Here is a 24,653-nt window from a genome sequence, read left to right on the forward strand (position 1 = left end):
TACATGTGTAAATATGGTATTTTAAATCGTGCCTTCCTGTATTAAACTCATGCTACACAGTGTATTCTATTCTACAGAGCCATTTACTTTATGTTTGTATCCTTATCTTTTATTAGTCTTATAGTTTTTGCATTGTCAAGAAGGAACCTGCAAGTAAGAATTTAATTGGAGAGTATATACACCATGTGTATCCTGTACATACTTGAAACTAGAGTAGCCTCCTGTGTCCTGGAGGAACACCTGACCTGAGTATTCAGTCACAATCTTCTGTGAATTGTGGCAACTGCAAGATGAGATATTTTCAACTCTATTCAACCAGATAAATACTCACAACTTTCCACACCGGAGTCACTAATAAACTATGTACTGTTAATTAATATTTATGCAAGTACAAGACAAGGAACATTTGATCTTTTCCTCTGATATTTCCCCTGTTCATTGTTGTCATTTGGAAATAAACCACAAAAACCCTTTTTTAGAAACTCTGGTTGGATTTAGAGTTATTGTGGTGCTCTTGTCTAAACTTGTGAATGTACCTAATCCAAAAGATAGGGAAAAGTTTAGAAACAGCAAAAAAAGAGCATTAGAGACAACTCACTAGTCTTATTTAACATACAGGTTTCTCTAACCCACCTGTGTGCTATGTAATGTAGGTGGTGTCTATTGACTATCTATTTTGGTCAAAATCCCATGATTGTATTAGACGCTTTAATAAAATAAAATGTATGTATATTACAAACCAAGGTGGATGTCATAAAACAAGACACGATCCAAATCAACATTGAAATCCAAATGTCACTGTGCTCCCATAGTTCACGGAGTGTATTTCAAACCTGTTCCTGAGGACCCACATATGTGTTCCAGCCCCGAACTAACATGTCTGACTCAATGGATCAGCCAATCACAAAGTCCTTGATTAGTTGAATGAAGTGTGTTAGTGCTGAGCTGGAGCAAAAGCCTACACGTCATATAGGTCCCCAGAGGCAGGGCTGAAGACCAGTGATGAAGAACACAGATTTAAAACATCAGTCTAACTCCACTCTTCCACTACTGAGGTCACTGGTCAGATGCATGACATCATAAAAGGGTCAAAGCGTGGAGTCCAGGGTCTGCTGGGGGTCTGATGATGTCATCACCAGGCAGAGACGTTTGGAGAGCTCAGGACCAACCCGGCGAGTTGTGGAAGTCACGCCCTCCCCTCTGCGAATCAGGAGGTCCGATAGCAGTGACAGTTTCTCACGCTCTGACTTGCACCGACTGTACGCCTGCCAACGACATCACAATGTGGAGAGCAATTGTGAGATTCAGTGTGGGGAAAACAAAACACATGCTGTATGTGTGCGTACGTATTGTGTGTGGTTTTACCTGGTTGAGTAGCTGTGGAGAGGGGTAGGCAGCGAGGATGGCAGAGGCCATATCTTGGCTGACTCTGTTCAGCTGCTGGATCTGTCTCTTCCAGACCTGCAGCAGTCCTTTCCCAGCCCTGTCCACTTTCTGGCCTCCAGCCCACTCACTCTCCAGGTAGAACGAGAAGCCTGTCTTCTCCCTCTCTCGTCTGGAGACAGACACACAATATATGAGATGTTACTCCCTTACAACTCTGCACAGCTGTATATTGTAATGACTTACTGATTGAGTGGTTCTATATTGAAATTACACAGTTGACCATTTATCTGTCACAGCAGCTCACTCACTTGAATGGGGCCTCAGCTACTGCTTTGGTTGCCATGGTGATGTGGTCAGAGAACTCCTTCCAGGTGGACAGGAAATGCACCTGAACCCCCGTGTGTAGCTGCAGGTGTACCACGGCCTGATGGGATGGATGTTGGAGGACCAAGAGAGACTGTTACAGAGGTACTTTGGAAAACTGTCACACAAGTGTCCTACATGACATGAAGCATGTAGGCTTACCTTTACTCCATACAAGTGGACATGGGTGTGCAGGGGAGTCATACACTCCAAAAATCTGAGGGGGCCCAAAGTACGTGAGGATGGCTGGGGGGTGGTCTGTAGGAGTGCTAGGCCTCCCGACCGTAAGTTTGAGAATTAAGCATTTTTCAAACACCTGAAAACAGCTTTTTCCTGCTATCTAGACCCATAATGTTTGTAAACAAATGTCTATTTTTCTACATATCTAAGCATACCTTGAGCTGTCTGTATCCTCCTGAGGGTGGTTCTTTTTTTAAAGAAACTAAATATGCTTCTCTGCATCTCTACTAAAATCTGGGTAAAAATTGAAATTCATGCTCTGAATGGCACACACACAATCCATGTCTCAATTGTCTCAAGGCTTAAAAATCCTTATTTAACCTGTCTCCTCCCCTTCATCTACACCTGGGACGGGCAACTGGCGGCCCGTGGGCCACCCCCCTTTTGAAGGCCCTCGGATCAATCCTCCCCTCCTCCCTGAACGCAACATGTAAAGTGTTGGTCCAATGTTTCATGAGCTGAAATAAAAGATCCCAGAAATGTTCCATACTTACAAAAAGCTTCTCTCTAAAATGTTGTGCACAAATTTGTTTACATCCCTGTTAGTGAGCATTTCTCCTTTGCCAAAATAACCCATCCACTTGACAGGTATGGCATATCAAGAAGGTGATTAAACAGCATGCTCATTACACAGGTGCACCTTGTGCTGGGGACAATAAAAGGCCACAAAAATGCAGTTGTCACAACACAATGCCACAGATGTTTCAAGTTTAGAGTGAGCATGCAATTGACACCAATTGCTACACTGTCCTTCTCATAACACATATCAAAGCTACAAGCTAAGGTTAAATCTACACCTGGTTTCCTCTATCGTAATCACTCCTCTTTCACCCCAGCTGCCAAACTAACCCTGATTCAGATGACCATCCTACCCATGCTAGATCACGGAGATGTAATTTATAGATCGGCAGGTAAGGGTGCTCTCGAGCGGCTTGATGTTCTTTACTATTCGGCCATCAGATTTGCCACAATGCATCTTATAGAACACATCCCTGTGCTCTATACTCCTCTGTAAACTGGTCATCTCTGTAAACATGAAGCAAGACCCTCTGGTTGATGCTTATTTATAAAACCCTCTTAGGCATCAATCCCCCCTATTTGAGATACCTACTGCAACTCTCATCCTCCACATACAACACCCGTTCTGCCAGTCACATTCTGCCAGTCACAAACTGGACAGTTTTATCTACATTCAAAGACTCAATCATGGACACTATTACTGACAAATGTAGGGCTGCTTCGCGTGATGTATTGTTGTCTCTACCTTTTTGCCCTTTGTGCTGTTATCTGTGCCTAACAATGTTTGTACCATGTTTGTGCTGCTGCCATGTTGTGTCACTACCATGTTGTTGTCATGTTGTGTTGCTACTATGCTGTGTTGCTGCCATTCTATCTTAGGTATCTCTTTATGTAGTGGTGTGATGTCTCTCTTGTTGTGATGCGTGTTTTGTCCTACTTTTTTATTTTTAATCCCAGCCCCATCCCTGGAGGAGGCTTTTTGCCTCCTGGTAGGCCTTCATTGTATATAAGAATTTGTTCTTAATTGACTTGCCTAATTAAATAAAGGTTAAATAAAAAATAAGTAAGTAACCTTGTCCAAGACAGATCGGCCCATAGTTGAGTTGGTTTCAAAGACTAAAAACTTGCTCATATAGTATTTGCAAAGACAATTCCACACACTTAATTATCAAATGATTACCAGCTGCTAATGATGACAACCCACCTCCTCTACCTCAACTCTAGACACCTTGGGCAGTGCATCACCTTCATCTTTCTTCCTCCTCTTTTTCACCGCCCCCTTTCCTGCTGCTTGCTCATCCCCCAGAACCGCATCCCGGAACTTCTTCTGATTCTGGGATTTCTGGGATCTGTAGGCAAAACAATGTTTTTTGGGGCAAAATGGAGGACTTTTATGGGACACAGCTTGACGAAGTTTGATGTTTCTACAAGAAACACTTTTCCTTCCTCCAAATCACACTTATTTGAAATGCTAACATTTTATAATAACTTCTAGCAATAAACCATTTAATTATGAATGCTTAATTTTTTTAAATAAATGATCAAAAATGCTTTATAAAACTATAAATACCCCCAAGGGGACAGTTGCATAGTACCTTGTCCCTACATAATGCACTTTGTAGGCAATATGGTGCCATCTGGGACACAGACCACATCCCTCTCCAGCCCCCTCACCTGAAGTATTTCTCCAGGTCTATGACCACCAGACTGGGGGTCCTGCCAGGGTTGCGAGCCTGCAGACCCAGGGTCCAGGAGGTCAAAGAGGCGCTACAGTCTGCACCTCCACCCCTCTGTTCCTGGGTAACATACAGACAGGGAGGAGGGAGGGAGGTCAGAATCTGGTCACAGTGTATTGGTCTAATAGTTGTAAAAGTGTAATGGATTGATGCAATTATTATCAGCACAAGTGTTGAGACGGCGACGGTTGTTTTATGTATTTCTTTACGCATTTTTAGCATTAAATACTGTACATCATCAATGTGTGACTATGCCTTCTTGGTTGTTGTTATTGTTGCTCGACAACAAGGTATTTTTAAGCAATAAGGCCAGAGGGGGTGTGGATTCTGGCCAAAATACCACGGCTAAGGGCTGTTCTTAAGCACAACGCAACGTGGAGTGCCTGGATACAGCCCTTCCCTGAGGTGCCTTATTGCTATTATTAACTGGTTACCAATGTAATTAGAGCAGTAAAAATAAATGTTCTCATACCAGTGGTATACGGGTCTGATATCACAGCTTTCAGACAAAATCAGCATTTAGGGCTCAAACCACCCAGTTTATAAATCAGCAATATGCTACAACAAAACATGCCAATATGCTCTTCTGGGTCATTGTCAACGGTGAGCCCATGTCAGCATTTTAGGATGTTTTGTTGTAGCCTCGGTAAGCTTTTCACTCATCATTATTCATGATACATTCATGTTTTTCCATAAATCGTGGCATTATCAGGATTAATTTAGAACTGTTCAGAAACATGTTCTTCTCTTACTTGAATAGAAAATGGCACAAGACATTATTCACCATTCAATTCTGGTCGGGCAAAACATAACCCACAACAAGAAAAAGCTGCAAATGCATCCAAGGAGTTTGTAGAATTACAAGCTTGATGTCGTCATTGCATGCAAGGAATACAGGACAAAATAGTCAATTTTTGACTACTTTCATACACTTCATTTAGCTCATTAATCTAGAGGTTCACATACTTTTTCCCACAAAGAAAGTGAATGTTGGATCAATTTGCTCAATAAAGAAATTTAAAAGTATAATTGGTTTTGTGCCATTTAAAAAAAAATCAGATACACTTCATCTATACTCAACAAAAGAAATTAAGCAACATAAAGTGTTGGTCACATATTTCATGAGCTGAAATAAAAGATCCCAGAACTTCCCAGAAGATCCCAGCTTTATTTCTCTCAAATTTTTGGCACCAACTGGTTTAAATCCCTGTTAGTGAGCATTTATCCTAAATCAAGATAATCCATCCACCTGACAGTTGTGGCATATCAAGACGGTGATTAAATGGCATGATCATTACACAGGTGCACCTTGTGCTGGGGACAATAAAAGGCCACACTAAAAATGTCTCAAGTTGAGGGAGTGTTCAATGTCATACTGACTGCAGGAATGTTCACCAAAGCTGTTGCCAGAGGATTTAATGTTAATTTCTCTACCATAAGCCTCCTCTCCAACATTGTTTTAGAGAATTTGGCAGTATGTCCAACAGGCCTCAAATGCAGACCACGTGTAACCACACCAGCCCAGGACCTCCACATCCGGCTTCTTTACCAGTGGGATCGTCTGAGACCAGCCACCCGGACAGCTGATGAAACTGTGGGTTTGCACAACCGAATAATTTCTGCACAAACTGTCAGAAACGGTGCCAGGGAAGCTCAGCTGCGTGCTCGTCGTCCTCACCAGGGTCTTGACCTGACTGCAGTTCGGCGTCGTAACCAACTTTAGTGGGCAAATCCCGGTTTCAACTGTATCGGGAAGATGGCAGACAGTGTGTATGGCGTTGTATGGTTGAGCAGTTTGCTGATGTCAACATTGTGAACAGAGTGCCCCATGTTGGAGGTGGGGTTATGATTTGGGCAGGCATATGCTACAGACAACGAACACAATTGCATTTAATCAATGGCAATTTATATGCAGAGATACCGTGACGAGATCCTGAGGCCCATTGTTGTGCCAATTATCCGCCGTCATCACCTCATGTTTCAGTATGATAATGCACGGCAATATGTCGCAAGGATCCGTACACAATTCCTGGAAACTGAAAATGTCCCAGTTCTTCCATGGCCTGCATTCTCACCAGACATATCACCCATTGAGCATGTTTGGATGCTCTGGATCTATGTGGACAACAGCATGTTCCAATTCCCGCCAATATCCAGCAACTTCGCACAGCCATTTAAGCGGAGTGGGACAACATTCCACGAGCCACAATCAACAGACTGATCAACTCTATGCAAAGGAGATATGTCACCCCAATCCTTTTTTTTTTTTTAAGTATCGGTCACCAACAGATGCATATCTGTATTCCCAGTCATGTGAAATCCATAGATTAGGGTCTAATGAATTTAATACAATTGACTGATTTCCTTACATGAACTGTAACTCAGTAAAATCATTTAAATTGTTGCATTTATATTTTTGTTCAGTGTATTAGTACATTTTAGGTCAAATTTATGCAGAACTAAAGAAAATGCAAAAGTTTTCAAACTTTCTCTAAGCACTATATGCATACAATGGTGTGTACATACATTATGGACAGTATATTCATAGAAAAGGTGTGTACAGCTGTAGTTACATAAAATGAAGCTTGACTAGAATACAGTATATACAGATGAAGTGGGTAAAAAACAGTATGTAAACATTATTAAAGTGACCCGTGTTCAATGACTATGTAACAATTTGTAAAGTCAAAACAATTTCAATGTTTGAGGAAAAAAATGCATTCTCATCTTTAGATCAGAGTTGTAGTTGTACTGACTTACACAGTGCCTTCAGAAAGTATTCATACCCCTTGACTTATTCCACATTTTGTTGCGTTACAGCCTGAATTCAAAATTGAATAAATTGTATTTTCTCACCCATCTACACACAATACCCCATAATGACAAAGTGAAAACATGTTTTAATTGAACATGAAATACTGAAACTAATTTACATACAGTACCAGTCAAAAGTTTGGACACACCTACTCATTCAAGGGTTTACCATTTTCTACACTACCTGTTCAAAAGTTTGAGGTCACTCAGAAATGTTCTTGTTTTTGAAAGAAAAGCCCCTGTTTTTTGTCCATTAAAATAACATAAAATTGATCAGAAATACAGTGTAGACATTGTTAATGTTATAAATGACTATTGTAGCTGGAAATGGCAGATTTTTTAGGCGTAGAGGCCCATTATCAGCAACCGTCACTCCTGTGCTCCAATGGTACGTTGTGTTAGCTAGTCCAAGTTTATAATTTTAAAAGGCTAATTGATCATTAGAAAACCCTTTTGTAATGATGTTAGTACAGTTGAAAACCGTAGTTCTGATTAAAGAAGAAATAAAACTGGCCTTCTTTAGACTAGTTGAGTATCTGGAGCATCAGTATTTGTGGGTTCGATTACAGGCTCAAAATGGCCAGAAACGTGGCCTAAGTGGTCTAAGGCACTGCATCGCAGTGCTAGCTGTGCCACCAGAGATTCTGGGTTCGAGCCCAGGCTCTGTCGCAGCCAGCCGCGATCGGGAGGCCCATGGGGCGGCGCACAATTGGCCCAGCGTCGTCTGGGTTAGGGAGGGTTTGGCCAGCAGGGATATCCTTGTCTCATCGCGCACTAGTGACTCCTGTGGCGGGCCGTGCGCAGTGCACGCTGACCAGGTCGCCAGGTGTACGGTGTTTCCTCCGACACATTGGTGCGACTGGCTTCCGGGTTGGATGTGCATTGTGTCAAGAAGCAGTGCGGCTTGGTTGGGTTTCGGAGGACGCATGGCTCTCGACCTTCGCCTCTCCCGAGTCCGTATGGGAGTTGCAGCGATGAGACAAGACTAACTACTACCAATTGGATACCACGAAATTGGGGAGACAAAATGGGTAAAAATAAATAAATAAATAAAATGGCCAGAAACAAAGACCTTTCTTCTGAAACTCGTCAGTCTATTCTTGTTCTGAGAAATGAAGGCCATGAGAGAAATTGCCAAGAAACTGAAGATCTTGTACAACGCTGTGTACTACTCCCTTCACAGAACAGCGCAAACTGGCTCTAACCAGAATAGAAAGAGGAGTGGGAGGCCCCAGCGCACAAATGAACAAGAGGACAAGTACATTAGAGTGTGGAGTTACACTGGACAGTGGAACTCTGCCTAGGAGTTATTCTTAACTTGTTTAGGCTTGCCATAACAAAGGGGTTGAATACTTATTGACTCAAGACATTTCAGCTTTTCATTTAAGAAAACATAATTCCACTTTGATATTGTGTGACAATTTGACAAGTGACAGTTTGGGGGAATTTAATACATTTCTAATTCAGGCTGTAACAACAAAATATGGAAAAGGTCAGGGGTGTGAATACTTCATGAAAGCACTCTACATAGGGCAGCAGTCTCTAAGGTGCAGGGTTGAGTACCGGGTGGTAGCCAGCTAATAACAGTGACTAAAGGGCAGGGTACTGGGTGGAGGCTGGCTAGTGTGTGTACACTGAGTGCTCTTTCAATGACAGATTGACCATGTGAATCCAGGTGAAAGCTATGATACCTTATTGATGTCACCTGTTAAATCCACTTCAATCAGTGTAGCTGAAGGAGAGGAGACAGGTTAAAAATATATTTTTTAACCTTGAGACAATTGAGACATGGATTGTGTAAGTGTGCCAATCAGAGGGTGATGGGACGTTAAACGGGTGTCCTGACTCTCTGAGGTCATTAAAGATCCCATGGCACTTATCGTAAGAGTAGGGGTGTTAACCCCGGTGTCCTGGCTAAATTCCCAATCTGGCCCTCAAACCATCATGGTCACCTAATAATCCCCAGTTTACAATTGGCTCATTCATCCCCCTCCTCTCCCCTGTAACTATTCCCCAGGTCGTTGCTGCAAATGAGAACGTGTTCTCAGTCAACTTACCTGGTAAAATAACGGTAAAATAAAAAAATAAAAAAAATAAAGACAAAAGATTTAAGTGCCTTTGAGCGAGTTATGGTAGTAGGTATCAGGTGCACTGGTTTGAGTGTGCCAAGAACTGCAACGCTGCTGAGTTTCACACCAACGGTTTCCTGTGTGTATTAAGAATGGTTCAAAACCCATAGGACATCCAGCCAACTTGACTACTGTGGGAAGCATTGGAGTCAACATGGGCCAGCATCCCTGTGGAACGATTGACACCTTGTAAAGTCCATGCCCCGATGAATTAAGGCTGTTCTGAGGGCAAAGGGGGGTGCAACTCAATATTAGAAAGGTGTTCCTAATGTTTTGTACACTCTGTATGCATGTATAGACCTATGACCATGAACTGCTGTGTGCACACCCCTCCCCAACTAGCACATTCAAGCTAGTCAGCAGAAATAGGAAGTGGGATGAAACCATAGCCATGCCCAACCCAGAGAGGTGTCACTCACCTGAGTGTAGCTGTGGATCAGGTTGATGAAGTCATCAACAGGTACTTGCATCACTGTGTGGGCCTCCGGGATATACAACACCTCACCGGTCTGAGAAGCAACAGAGATTAAGGGCTTTGATTTGATTTGCTTGTTCGACATAGATCAACCACTACAGTCAGCGACTGCCAAGTGACTGATCTACAAATCACCTGGCATAATGAATACTCATTATTATACTACATCAGTCAATCAGTAAAAATGTACCCATAATGCATCACGGATTCAACACGACCACAAAAAGCTATGGGTTGCGTGTAGGGGTGTGAACGTTTAAAAGAGATTGGGATACATAACGTGAAGAAAAATCCCTAACCATAAAACGTCCCCCACATAATTAAAATCACAGTGCAGTTATCACAAAACATTATTTTCCGTGTTATAGCCTGACTAGACAATAGGCAATAAAGGCCTGGGGAAAGTTGTGTAATTTAAATGAAACCAGGAGAGGAAGAGGGAAACTTTAGGCTACTTTGGTGAATTTACAAGGCATTCAAGACAAACATTGCGAGATTCAGATTACCAGGACACATGCGCACCACGGTTCTTTGTGCCTGCCCCCTCATTTCTCTCCCTCCCTCGCCATGGCTCGCCTGGGGCGTATTCAGTATTCTGTTGCAAACGGAGCAAAACCGGGAGGGACCTACCTGAATTTGTCCAATAGACACTCTCGTTTAAGTTGCAAACTGTTTGGACTAATGATTACAACCCTGCTCCCTAATAATGCGAGTGTGTGTGTTCAGTTTTCAGTCTGTTGCGTGTAGAATATCCTTGCCTATTCATTGATGATAGACCCTGCTTTTTACTGAAGTTGCAAGACATTGCAAGCCAAGAAATTGCAAGATACAGCATTTAATTTCAATTTATAGGCCTAGTGCACGACCTGCCTATACTGTGCCCTACTCCTCTCTCTCTGTCCCTCGATAGCTCACTATGAAAGATGCAAGTGTTCATGTTCTCAGAAGTACAGCAAATAGTCTCCTCCGTTCCAAAAATATTGAATCTTAGGAGTCTATTTGTAGCGGAATCGAATCTTGACACTCAGAAATGGGAGTCGAAACCGAGAGTCGACATTCAAGGAGTCGAGGAATCAATTATTTTGGAGAGCGACGCTCCACCATCGTCATTAATAGTTGGGAAAATGGCAGAGAAAGGTAACAGACAGCAGCTAAGTCCTGTATGGCAATGAGAAGGTGGAATTGAGGTACAGTAATGATAGTACATGTACAATGTTTACCCATCTGATAGGGACGCACCATGAGACCCAAACTGTTTTTGACAGCAGCACAGCTGCATTGTGAATTCACATGTAAAATGACAGTTTAAACATTAAGAAACAATTTTGATTTGTCACATCCCTAGTTGCGTTGCATGAATAAGATGAAGATAAAAACACACTTGTGCTTGGTTAATACAGTATGGATAAGCATGGCAAGGGGAGAAGCGATAGAGATGTGTGTGTGATGCTCCAGTCACCTGAGTGCTAGGTGTTCTCCTGACCCAGTTAACGCTGCGAGGGAGGGGCTGTTTCTCTATGGCACAGCTGCAGCCCATGGCCTGAAGTGACATCAGCAAAGGGCCCCCACCTTCCAACTGCAACAGAGCTACACACAAACACACACGTGCACATATGTTGGAAACTGGAAACGACAAAATCCTCTGTGTAGCCCTTACTTACACCTATTCAATGCTTTTAAATCCATGCGGGTGAGACTGTGAGCAAGTGCACACTCTGGGAGAAAGGTAGGGATTCAAAACACAGCCACTGCCTCTCTTCAACACACCTGGATCCACAGACACCACCATGTGTTTGATGCACTCCTCTGGTCGCAGTGCTTTCATAGCCTCTGCCAGGGCCGCCTTCTCTGCCTTCTGCTTCTCCTGCTGCAGCATCCGCGCCTCCTTGTCCCCCTGTTGCCTCTCCCTGGCCTCCCTCCTCAGCTCCTCCCTGGACCCCTGGATCTCCTCACCAGTCCTCTTGGAGGGCTTCCTCTTGGCAGGGGAGGTGGTGCTCCTAGCCCAGGAGGATGGCTTTGGTGGGGGCCACAGCTGAGGGAGAGCTGCCTCCTCTGGGTCATCCCAGTCTGGTCCTCCACATTTCTCCTTCCTACGATGACTGTTTAGGATCTCGTATGAGGTGAAAATAGGTTCGGACTCTGAGTGACCATTCGGTGCCAACAGACCTAAACCACCAGGAGGGTCAGGTGAGGAGTGGTGGTTGTCCTGTCCATTACTGAGAGTGGAGGATGTAGGCTCCAAACCCTCCTGTCTCTGTTTGAGTCTCAGCGCCAGGGGGATATAGGGAACGTCCTCTTCCTCATCACTACTGATCATCATAACATCAGCCAACCCTATGGGGAGGTCTGTATGAGAGCTGTCCAGGACCACCAGGTCTGGTTGGTCTGTGTGGCTCTGGGAGGCTTGGCTCAAGCTACGGCCGGGCTGGAGGAAGTCATACACAGGGAGATCCTCATCCAGGTCACTGGTGGAGTCACTGTAGCTGCCCATGGTGGGTCCAGCCTCAGATAGTCAAGACGGACTGTGGATGGAGAAAGCAGGTTAAAATCAGAACCATGGTGTTATGTTGGCAGGCACCATTGGATTCTGTATGGTTGGCACTATTTATTATGTTCCATCCAGAATGATAACATGCATAGTTATTGTACAATCTATTGGAGTAGGCCTAAATAAGCTAAAGAGTATCCAAATTGGCCTTCCTCTCTGGCCATACTAGCCTCAAGAGACCGCTAGTGAGTGCTGTTCTTCTGACGTTGTAGATCCGCTCTAGGTCATCTTCAACCAAGATTCCGCTTAGGGTACAATGTCAGGAAGAACAGTGCTCAATGGAGGTGCAACCAAGAAGAGTAGTAATATGTTCAGATTCTGCATCAGTTTTGTGTAGTCTAAGATCAGGGAAGTCAGAACGTGAGGATTTATATAAATACATTTGATTTGATTTGTGGATAGAAATGATGTTGTTAGGGTTACAAAGAAATGGGAGAGAGATTCAATTTTGTTGGATCCCTGCTCAAACAGGAGTCAATGGAAATGATTTAGTAGATATACAGGTGCAATTAGGGAGAGGAGAGGTTAAAACATGAATCCAAAAGTTTAGGTTAGATTGCTGGCAGAGGAAAATATAGTAAAAGGAAATCTGTACAAGAAATTGGGTCTTGTAATGGGATGTTGTCAACAACAAAAAAAACGCTGGGTTAAAAACAACCCAATTTGGATAAATATTGGACAGAACACACGTTGGATTATTTTGAACCAGCCAGCTGGGTCACCTAGTTTGCTTGTTGGGTTATTGATGCTGGGCTATTGAGCTATGACACACCGGGTCAGATCAGAAGACTGGTGGCGTGGCTTTCGTGTTGGCCACCCGAGAGATTAAATGTCATTCCAGTTCTCTGGTCATCTGTTCTGTTGTTTTTCAAGAGAGTGTAGGATGAGATTAAGGCATATGGGATTGAATTATTTGAACTTGGTAGGGAAGCATGTTACTGGAATGTGTGATGGGTGTATGGTGGAAGAAACAGATGAACATGTTGTATTTTATTGCCAATTGTATGGGAGAGTTTGACAGGGTCAGAGGTTGGACGGGGCTGGGGTGGTATTTTGGGTGGTGGTGGTGGGGGTAGTGAGGTTTGTAGGGGATATAGATTAATAGGAAGGCCGTGACTGGCCTCACACTCCAGTGGCTTCAAAGCCTCTCACTGGCCAATACAAAGCATCAGCAATCCAGGGTTTATATCAAGGTTCCCCAAATGGTGGCCAGCAAGCGGTTTTATTTGGCCTCCCAAGTTTTCTGAGCAATATTTTTTTTTTTTAAGACTAAAAACACCAGGAAATCAGCTCCAAGTGATTTTAATTTTGGAGATCTGTTCCCAAGTATTCCCATGCATAATAAAGAGACACGTGATCGTATGCAAATGTAAGCAAGGTTTGAAATGATTATGTTTTGGTCAAATATTATATCTGTTTGGGTATCCTGCGGGTCAATTTTCAGTCTACAAATGATTTATAATTATGTTCCGGCCCCCAGACCATTCGCTCAAGAAAAATTGTCCCGCGGCTGAATCGAGTTGATAAGGAGCTGATCGTGGACTCCAGGAAAAGGCGGACAGGCCCTCATTAACAGGGGCTGTAGTGGAGCGGGTCCACATCACCAACGAACGATCATGGTCCAAACACACCAAGGCAGTTGTGAAGAGGGCACGACAACACCTTTCCCCTTCAGGAGACTGAAAAGATTTGGCATGGGTCCTCAGATCCTCAAAAAGTTCTACAGCTGCACCATCGCGAGCATCCTGACCGGTTGCATCACCGCCTGGTATGGCAACTGCTCGGCATCTGACCGTAAGGCGCTACAGGGGGTAGTACGGCCCAGTACATCACTGGGGCCAAACTTCCTGCAATCCAGAACGTATATAATAGGCGGTGTCAGAGGAAAGCCCATAAAATTGTCTGAGACTCCAGTCACCCAAGTTATAGACTGTTTTCTCTGCTACCGCATGGCAAGCGGTACCGGAGCGCCAAGTCTAGGACCAAAAGGCTCCTTAATTAACAGCTTCTACGGAAGGAGAGTTGTATGGCATTGAAGCTCGTCTGGAAGTTAGTTAACACAGTGTTCAAAGAGGGGCCAGAAGTATACAGAATGGTGTCATCTGCGTAGAGGTGGATCAGAGAATCACCAGCAGCAAGAGCGACATCATTAATGTATACAGAGAAGAGAGTCGGCCCAAGAATTGAACCCTGTGGCACCCCCATAGAGATTGCCAGAGGTCCGAACAACAGGCCCTCCGATTTGACACACTGAACTCTATCAGAGAAGTAGTTGGTAAACCAGGTGAGACAATCATTTGAGAAACCAAGGCTGTTGAGTCTGCCGATAAGAATGTGGAGACTGACAGAGTCGAAAGCCTTGGCCAGGTTGATGAATACGGCTGCACAGTAATGTCTCTTATCGATGGTGGTTATGATGTCGTTTAGGACCTTGAGCGTGGCTGAGGTGCACCCATGAGCAGCTCTGAAACCAGATTGCATAGTGGAGAAGGTACGGTGGGATTCGAAATGGTCGGTAATCTGTTTGTTAACTTCTTGACGCACGGATCCCTTTAGCGGGATCATTTTCGTAAACAACCGCTGAATTGCAGAGCGCCAAATTTAAAAAATATATATATATTTAATCATGAAATCACAAGTGAAATATACCAAAACACAGCTTAGCTTGTTGTTAATCCACCTATCCACCTAAAATATGCTTTACAGCTAAAGCAATCTAAGCGTTTGTGAGTTTATCAATCACTAGACAAAACAGTAAGAACAGCTAGCCGCAAATTAGCTTGGTCACGAAAGTCAGAAAACCAATAAAATTAATCGCTTACCTTTGATGGTCTTCGGATGTTTGCATTCACGAGACTCCCAGTTACACAATAAATGTTATTTTTGTTCGATAAAGATTAGTTTTATAACCAAAAACCGTCATTTGGTTTGCGCGTTATGTTCAGAAAACCACAGGCTCGTTCCGGTCCTGAAGGGCAGACGAAAATTCCAAAAAGTATCCGTAATGTTCGTAGAAACATGTCAAACGTTTTTATTAATCAATCCTCAGGTTGACTAAATCGATAATATTTCAACCGGACGGTAAACTATTCAATACTACAGAGAAAGAAAATGTCGAGCTACAACTCTCGGGCGCATGGACTAATCAAAGGACACCTGACGCATTTTGATAAATCTCGCTCATTTTTCAAAATAAAAGCTTGAAACTATGTCTAAAGCCTGGTCACAGCCTGAGGAAACCATTGGAAAAGGAATCTGGTTGATACCCCTTTAAAATGGAGGGGCAGGCAATGGAACAGGGATTTTTCCAAATAAAAGGCGCTTCCGGGTTGGATTTCCTCAGGTTTTCGCCTGCAAAATCAGTTCTGTTATACTCACAGACAATATTTTGACAGTTTTGGAAACTTTAGAGTGTTTTCTATCCTAATCTGTCAATTATATGCATATTCTAGCATCTGGGCATGAGAAATAGTCCGTTTACCTTGGGAACGTTATTTTTCCAAACATAAAAATAGTGCCCCCTAGCTGAAAGAGGTTAACTTGGCTTTCATAGACCTTAGACAGGGTAGGATAGATATAGGTCTGTAGCAGTTTGGGTCTAGATGTCACCCCCTTTGAAGAGGGGGGTGACCGAAGCAGCTTTCCAATCTTTGGGAATCCCAGACGATACGAAAGAGAGGTTGAACAGGCTAGTAATATTGGTTAAAACAATTTCGGTAGATAATTTTAGAAAGAGAGGGTCCAGATTGTCTAGCCCGGCTGATTTGTAGGGGTCCAGATTTTGCAGCTTTTTCAGAACATCAGCAATCTGGATTTGGGTGAAGGAGAAATGGTGGGGGCTTTGGCGGATTGCTGTGGAGGGTGCCGGGCAGTTGACCGGGGAAGGGGTAGCCAGGTGGAAAGCACCTGCTTATTGAAATTCTCAATTATAGTGGGTTTATCGGTGGTAACTGTGTTTCCTAGCCTCAGAGCAGTGGGCAGCTGGGAGGAGGTGCTCTTATTCTCCATTGACTTTACAGTGTCCCAGAACTTTTTTGAGTTAAAGTTACAGGATGCAAATTTCTGTTTGAAAAAGCTGGCCTTAGCTTTCCTAACTGCCTGTGTATATTTGTTCCTAACTTCCCTGAAAGGTTGCATATCACGGGGGCTATTCGATGCTAATGCAGAACGCCACAGGATGTTTTTGTGCTGGTCAAGGGCAGACAGGTCTAGAGTCAACCAAGGACTATATCTATTCCTAGTTCTAAATTTTTTGAAGGGGGCATGCTTATTTAAGATGGTGAGGAAGGCGCTTTTAAAGAATAACCAGGCATCCTCTACTGATGGGATGAGGTCAATTTCATTCCAGGATACCCCGGCCAGGTCAATTAGAAAGGCCTGCTCTCTGAAGTGTTTTAGGGAGCGTTTGACGGTGATGAGGGGTGATCGTTTGGTCGCAGACCCATTACGGATGCAGGCAATGAGGCAGTGATCGCTGAGATCTTGATTGAAAACTGCAGTGTATTTGGAGGGGGAGTTAGTTAGGATGATATCTAAGAGGGTGCCCGTGTTTACAGATTTGGGGTTGTACCTGGTAGGTTCAGTGATGATTTGTGTGAGATTGAGGGCATCAAGCTTAGATTGTAGGATGGCCGGGGTGTTAAGCATGTCCCAGTTTAGGTCACCTAGTAGCACAAGCTCAGAAGATAGATGGGGATAGATCATTCACGACAATGAGAGCCTATAGGGAAGAAGTCAGAGACTTTGCAATGTGGTACCAGGAAAACAACCTCTCCCTCAGCTTCAGCAAGACAAAGGAGCTGATCATGGGCTATCAGAAACGGAGAGCCGAACATGCCCCCATTCATATTGACAGGGCTGTAGTGGAGCGTGTCGAGAGCTTCAAGTTCTTCGGTGTCTACATCACAAAGGATTTTCATGGTCCAAACTAAGGCTGGGTGGTATACCGTATTTTAGAATATACCAGTATTGATGCACGGACCGGTTTGGGTTTTTCTGCTGTTTCCTGAAGTCCACGATCATCTCCTTTGTTCTGTTGAGTGATAGGTTGTTTTCCTGACACCACACTCCGAGTGCCCTCACCTCCTCCCTATAGGCTGTCTCGTCGTTTTTGGTGATCAAGCCTACTACTGTTGTGTAGTCTGCAAACTTGATGATTGAGTTGGAGGCTTGCATGGCCACACAGTCATGGGTGAACAGGGAGTACACTAGGGGGCTGAGCACGCACCCTTGTGGGGCCCCAGTGTTGAGGATCAGCGAAGTGGAGATGTTGTTTCCCACCTTCACCACCTGGGGGTGGCCTGTCAGGAAGTCCAGGACCCAATCGCACAGTGCGGGGTTGAGAGCCAGGGCCTCAAGCTTAATGATGAACTATGGTGTTGAATGCTGAGCTGTAGTCAATGAACAGCATTCTTACATAGGTATTCCTCTTGTCCAGATGGGACAGGGCAGTGTGCAGTGTGATGGCGATCGCATCGTCTGTGGACCTATTGGGGCGGTATGTAAATGGCAGTGAGTCTAGGGTGACAGGTAAGGTGGAGTTGATATGATCCTTGACTAGTCTCTCAAAGCACTTCATGATGACAGAAGTGAGTGCTACTGGGGCAATAGTCATTCAGTTCAGTTACCTTTGCCTTCTTGGGTACAGGACCAATGGTGGCCATCTGAAGCATGTGGGGACAGCAGACTGGGATAGAGATTGAATATGTCTGTAAACACCAGCCAGCTGGTCTGTGCATGCTCTGAGGAAGTGGCTAGGGATGGCGTCTGGGCCGGCAGCCTTGCGAGGGTTAACACGTTTAAAATGTCTTACTCACGTCGGCCACAGAGGGCCCACAGTCCTTGGAAGTGGGCCGCGTCGGGGGCACTGTATCATCCTCAAAGCGGGCAAAGAAGGTGTTTAATTTGTCTGGAAGCAAGATGTCGGTGTCCGTGACGTGGCTGATTATCTTTTTGTAGTCCGTGATTGTCTGTAGACCCTGCCACATAGGTCTTGTGTCTGAGCTGTTGAATTGCGACTTCACTTTGTCCCTATAATAACATTTTGCTTGTTTGATTGCCGCGGAGGGAATAACTACACTGTTTGTGTTCGGCCATATTCTCGGTCATCTTTCCATGGTTAAATGCGGTGGTTCGCACTTTCAGATTTGCACGAATGCAAAACTGAAAAGAGGAATACGCAAAGCATTAACATGTTAGCTACATGAAGTAGCTAAGAGAAAACATTCAAAGTAGCAAAAGATTATAGGGTCACCTAGGAAACACGTAGGTTCCTACCCTGTCACAATAACTCCTCCCTGGCGGTTTCATTTGTCGTCATGTCAAACAACACTACTCAAAGTGCCCATTATTATATTCTACTTATAGAATTAGAATAATCATTCCATTTCCATGATTCCAACAGTTCACCTAAGTGTTTTGCTCTAAATCGCAAGTTCAATTAAAAACAAGGCCTAGATTGTTTGCCCATATCGTGCAGCCCTACGTTGTAGTATAGAAATGATCGCAAATCAGAAAATTGTTGAAAATTGCAAAAATTACTTTTGGTTGAAGTTGAATTGAACAGTATAAAACAATCAGAATGGAGAAAGCCCCATTGAAATAATTTTGAATATATGTGTTGCCACCCTAAAGTCACGCACTACTCCTCTTCAACCTCAGGAGGCTGAAAGAAATTTGTCTTGGCAACTTAACCCCTCAAACTTTTACAGATGCACAATTGAGAGCATCCTGTCGGACTGTATTACCGCCTGGTACGGCAACTGCACCGCCCGCAACCTCAGGGCTCTTCAGAGGGTGGTACGGTCTGCCCAACGCATCACCAGGGGAGTACCATGGCTCAATCCTAGGCCCCACGCTCTTCTCAATTTACATCAACAACATAGCTCAGGCAGTAGGAAGCTCTCATCCATTTATATGCAGATGATAGTCTTATACTCAGCGGGCCCCTCCCCGAATTGTGTTAAACGCTCTACAACAAAGCTTTCTTAGTGTCCAACATGCTTTCTCTGCCCTTAACCTTGTTCTGAACGCCTCCAAAGCAAATGCCATGTGGTTTGGTAAGAAGAATGCCCCTCCCCACAGGTGTGATTACTACCTCTGAGGGTTCAGAGCTTGAGGTAGTCACCTCATGCAAGTACTTGGGAGTATAACTAGACGGTACAACTGTCCTTCTCTCAACACATATCAAAGCTGCAGGCTAAAGTTAAATCTAGACTTTTTTCCCCCCCCCTCTATCTCTATCTTCAACCTAGCTGCCAAACTAACCCTTATTCAGATGACTATCCTACCCATGCTAGACTACGGAGACGTAATTTATAGATCGGCAGATAAGGGTGCTCTCGAGCGGCTAGATGTTCTTTACCATTCGGCCATCAGATTTGCCACCAATGCACCTTATAGAACACATCAATGCACTCTATACTCCTCTGTAAACTGGTCATCTCTGTTTACCTGTCACAAGACCTACTGGTTGATGCTTATTTATAAAAATCCTCTTAGGCCTCACTCCCCCCATCTGAGATATTTACTGCAGCCCTCGTCCTCCACATACAACACCCATTCTGCCAGTCACATTCTGTTTAAGGTCCCGAAAGCACACACATCCCTGGGTCACTCGTCTTTTCAATTCGTTGCAGCTAGCGATTGGAACAAGCTGCAAACACTCAAACTGGACAGCTTTAGCTCAATCTCCTCATTCAAAGACTCAATCATGGACACTCTTACTGGCAGTTGTAGCTGCTTTGTGTGATGTATTGTTGTCTCCACCTTCTTGTCCTTTGTGCTGTTGTGTGTGCCCAATAATGTTTGTACCATATTTTGTGCTGCTACCATGTTGTGCTGCTGCCATGTGTTGCAATGGGCTGGAAACTTTCCAGGAAATTATTTTATAACAGTGAACCTTTGTGGTATACACATAAGGCAATTCTAGGTCTTGCGGCATATTTTGGATAAACTATCCCCAATTCAATGGAATTGCAACCCTCTGCATGCACTGTGCATTCATCCATCACATGTGCAGTGCACTCTTCCATCACATGTACAGCTGATTCTCAAGATCTTGCACACTAATGACATGCTATTGAGCCCACACTACTACACTGTCTGAGCCTAGGACTACATGCTTTCTGGTAAGTTTTGATGACAATACTGGGTGGGGTGAATATATTTTATATGACATGATTTTTTGTTTACTAGTAAATAGTAGCCTACAGCAAAGTGTGTTTAGATCATTTCTAACTTGTTAACAATTTCTCCTAGTTAGTTTTTGCTACCATGTGGGGTTTAGCTTGCTTCAGCCTGCGAACTGAGGAGTGTTAATTCACCTGTTTCCGTACATGTTTCATTTGAAAACAGTTCTTACAAGGGAGTTGTTTAATCTAACTGGTTAACTATTTATCTGTACATGGAATTGCATTTCGTTTTTTTTAAAACACGTTTTTCTCTCATCTTTACAGGAAAATGTAAGAAAGCTAACGTTTAAGTTCCTTGTTTAGAACATGAGAACATATGAAAGCTGGTGGTTCCTTTTAAACACGAGTCTTCAATATTCCCAGGTAGGAAGTTTCAGGTTGTAGTTATTATAGGAATTATGGGACTATTTCTCTCTATACCATTTGTATTTCATTAACCTTTGACTATTGGATGTTCTTATAGGCACTTTAGTATTGCCAGTGTAACAGTATAGCTTCCATCCCTCTCCTCGCTCCTACCTGGGCTCGAACCAGGAACACAACGACAACAGCGACCCTCGAAGCAGCGTTACCCATGCAGAGCAAGGGGAATAACTACCCCAAGTCTCAGAGCGAGTGACTTTTGAAACGCTATTAGCGTGCATCCCGCTAACTAGCTAGCCATTTCACATCGGTTACACCAGCCTAATCTTGGGAGTTGATAGGCTTGAAGCACAGCGAAGAGCTTCTGGCAAAACGCACGAAAGTGCTGTTTGAATGAATGCTTACGAGCCTGCTGCTGCCTACCACCGCTCAGTCAGACTGCTCTATCAAATCATAGACTTAGTCATAACATAATAACACACAGAAATATGAGCCTTAGGTCATTAATATGGTCGCATCCAGAATCTATCATCTCGAAAACAAGACGTTTATTCTTTCAGTGAAATACGGAACCGTTCCGTATTTTATCTAACGGGTGGCATCCATAAATCGAAATATTCCTGTTACATTGCACAACCTTCAATGTTATGTCATAATTACGTAAAATTCTGGCAAATTAGGCGGCCCAAACTGTTGCATATACACTGACTCAGCGTGCAATGAACGCAAGAGAAGTGACACAATTTCACCTGGTTAATATTGCCTGCTAACCTGGATTTCTTTTAGCTAAATATGCAGGTTTAAAAATATATACTTCTGTGTATTGATTTTAAGAAAGGCATTGATGTTTATGGTTAGGTACACATTGGAGCAACGATAAGCACCGCATCGATTATATGCAACGCAGGACACGCTAGATAAACTAGTAATATCATCAACCATGTGTTATAACTAGTGATTTATGATTGATAGTTTTTTTTATAAGATAAGTTTAATGCTAGCTAGCAATTTACCTTGGCTTCTACTGCATTCGCGTAACAGGCAGGCTCCTCGTGGAGTGCAATGTAATCAGGTGGTTAGAGCGTTGGACTAGTTAACTGTAAGGTTACAAGATTGAGTCCCCCGAGCTGACAAGGTAAAAATCTGTCGTTCTGCCCCTGAACGAGGCAGTTAACCCACCGTTCCTAGGCCGTCATTGAAAATAAGAATGTGTTCTTAACTGACTTGCCTAGTTAAATAAAGATTTGTGGCCTGCTGGAGGTCATTTTGCAGGGCTCTGGCAGTGCACCTCGTTGCACAAAGGTGGAGGTAGCGGTCCTGCTGCTGGGTTGTTGCCCTCCTACGGCCTCCTCCACGTCTCCTGATATACTGGCCTGTCTCCTGGTAGCGCCTCCATGCTCTGGACACTACGCTGACAGACACAGCAAACCTTCTTGCCACAGCTCGCATTGATGTGCCATCCTGGATGAGCTGCACTACCTGAGCCACTTGTGTGGGTTGTAGACTCCGTCTCATGCTACCACTAGAGTGAAAGCACCGCCGGCATTCAAAAGTGATCAAAACATCAGCCAGGAAGCATAGGAACTGAGAAGTGGTCTGTGGTCACCACCTGCAGAACCACTCCTTTATTGGGGGTGTCTTGCTAATTGCCTATAATTTCCACCTTTTGTCTATTCCATTTGCACAACAGCATGTGAAATTTATTGTCAATCAGTATTGCTTCCTAAGTGGACAGTTTGATGTCACAGAAGTGTGATTGACTTGGAGTTACATTGTGTTGTTTAAGTGTTCCCTTTATTTTTTTGAGCAGTGTATATCCCAATGCAAAAAACATCTACATTTAAATGGTATTAATATTAATTCCCATATTTTCCCATTAATTCCCACAGAAAGTTTCCACCTCTGAATATTCCCCAAAATGTGCAACCCTAGTTGCTACCATGCTGTGGTGTCATGTGTTTCTGCCATGCTATGTTGTTGTTTTAGGTCTCTCTTTATGTAGTGTTGTGTTGCATCTTTTGTCATGTGTGTTTTGTCTTATATTATTCTTTTTTTTTTAATCCCAGCCCCCGTCCACGCAGGAGGCCTTTTGGTAGGCCATCATTCTAAATAAGAATTTGTTCTTAACTGACTTGCCTAGTTAAATAAAAAATAATATAACACTAGTCACTTTAATAATGTTAACATATTTTGCATTACTCATCTCACATGTATATACCGTATTCTATCCCACTGTATCTAAGTCTATGCCGCTCTGACATTGCTCGCCCAATATTTATATATTTTTAATTCCACTCCTTTACTTTAGATTTGTGTGTATTGTTGTGCAATTGTTAGATATTACTGTTAGATATTGCTGTACTGTTAGAGCTAGAAACACAAGCATTTCACTACACCCGCAATAACATCTGCTAAACACGTGTATGTGACAAATACAATTATTTGAATACCGTCACACCATCAAAAAAATTTAATAAATAGTGATATGATATTTTGACCATATCACACAGCACTAGTCCAAAAACACCAACACAGTTGTGAAGAGGGCACAACAATGCCTCTTCCCCCTCAGGAGGCTGAAAAGATTTGGCATGGGCCCTCAGATCCTCAAAAAGATATATAACTGCATCATTGAGAGCATCTTGACTGGCTCCATCACCGCTTGGTATTATAACTGCTTGGCACCTGACCCCAGGGCACTACAGAGGGTAGAGTGGCGATGGGCAACTCCAGTCCTCAGGGGCCTGATTGGTGTCACACTTTTGTCCCAGCCCCCGTTAACACACCTGACTCCAATAATCAACTAATTATGATCTTCAGTTTAGAATACCAGGTGCTGTCAAAGGAAGGTCCTAACAATTGTTGTCAACGACTGTCCTCTCTACTACGGCACAGAGTACCTACGCACCAAGTCTGGAACCAACAGGACCCTGAACAGCTTCTACCCCCAAGCCATAAGACTGCTAAATAGTTAACTGCACTGACCCCTCACATAAGCTGCTGCTACTGTTTACTATCTGGTTAATAGACATTTGTCGGAGCACGTCAAACGAAAGACTAGTTTCTCAGTGACTCGTTCAATTCAATAATGACGAGTCAGTAAAGAGTCGTTCAAAAATAACGACTCGTTTGCGTTCTGCATATCAATACTGCTCATTGTGCCTGCTGGCTACATTGACAAACAGGAACTGAGCTAGCAAGTGATTTTGGGCACTGATAAACCGCGTGTAAGTTAGTTGGTGCTTTATTTACGATAGTTTGACAGCTTACAGAAGATGAAGTTGTAGACATGTTGTTCTCAGAAATCAGTCCTGAGCGAGCAGCCAGACTTTCCCCGACTCGATAGACTATGCAGTTCACTTACTACGTTTTAATGCACATGTTTTTACTTGAAATACTGCACTAAACACTAAAGCTACAGTTAACGTGTATGCAATTATCGTAACAGTAACATTTGAGGCCTATGGGTTGGGTTAATGTCATACTATTACATTTAGCTAGTACAGTTAAATGTTGTCGAGGCGTGTTAGCTAGCTAACGTTTAGCTACCAATACAAAGTTAATAATTGAACATAATTATCTACTCACGTTCTTGTAGAAGGGGTTCAATATTTTATTTTCAGGACAAAAATTATTTCGTCTTGCTAGCCTTTTTGTAACTGGATTTTAATAACAATTTTGGATTCCGCGGGTTTTGTGGACGAACTAGTTACCACAGTCACAATAATGGTTAAACCCCGCCTATATCTACAATTTCTCTTTTTAACAATTTTATTTTAAACCTTAACCACACTGGCAACCGTATGCCAAAACGTCATTTTTAATTAAGACCAAATAGCTCATTTTAGTTTAAGATATTTTAGGATGTAGACAATTTTGACTTTGGCT

The 24,653-nt window shown here is 43.3% G+C and overlaps 1 protein-coding gene across 2 annotated transcripts; it reads right to left on the minus strand.

The window, feature by feature from the left end:
• Positions 1-143: 143 nt before the first annotated feature.
• On the minus strand, positions 144-24,614 carry eme1 (essential meiotic structure-specific endonuclease 1). 2 transcript variants are annotated; one of them, XM_055931165.1, is made up of 9 exons: positions 24,354-24,614; positions 11,430-12,184; positions 11,122-11,249; positions 9,607-9,696; positions 4,183-4,304; positions 3,713-3,857; positions 1,695-1,810; positions 1,366-1,555; positions 144-1,265 (listed from the first exon to the last, which is right to left on the minus strand). In XM_055931165.1, the coding sequence occupies exons 2-9, from the start codon at positions 12,151-12,153 to the stop codon at positions 1,089-1,091; spliced, it is 1,692 nt and encodes a 563-aa protein (XP_055787140.1). In that variant the 5' UTR covers positions 12,154-12,184; positions 24,354-24,614; the 3' UTR covers positions 144-1,088. The 2 variants fall into 2 exon arrangements, with proteins under 2 accessions (XP_055787140.1, XP_055787151.1); XM_055931176.1 differs by lacking the exons at positions 3,713-3,857; positions 4,183-4,304.
• Positions 24,615-24,653: the final 39 nt, after the last annotated feature.

This window comes from Salvelinus fontinalis, chromosome 1, assembly GCF_029448725.1.
Source record: "Salvelinus fontinalis isolate EN_2023a chromosome 1, ASM2944872v1, whole genome shotgun sequence".
NCBI classification, from domain to species: Eukaryota; Metazoa; Chordata; class Actinopteri; order Salmoniformes; family Salmonidae; genus Salvelinus; species Salvelinus fontinalis.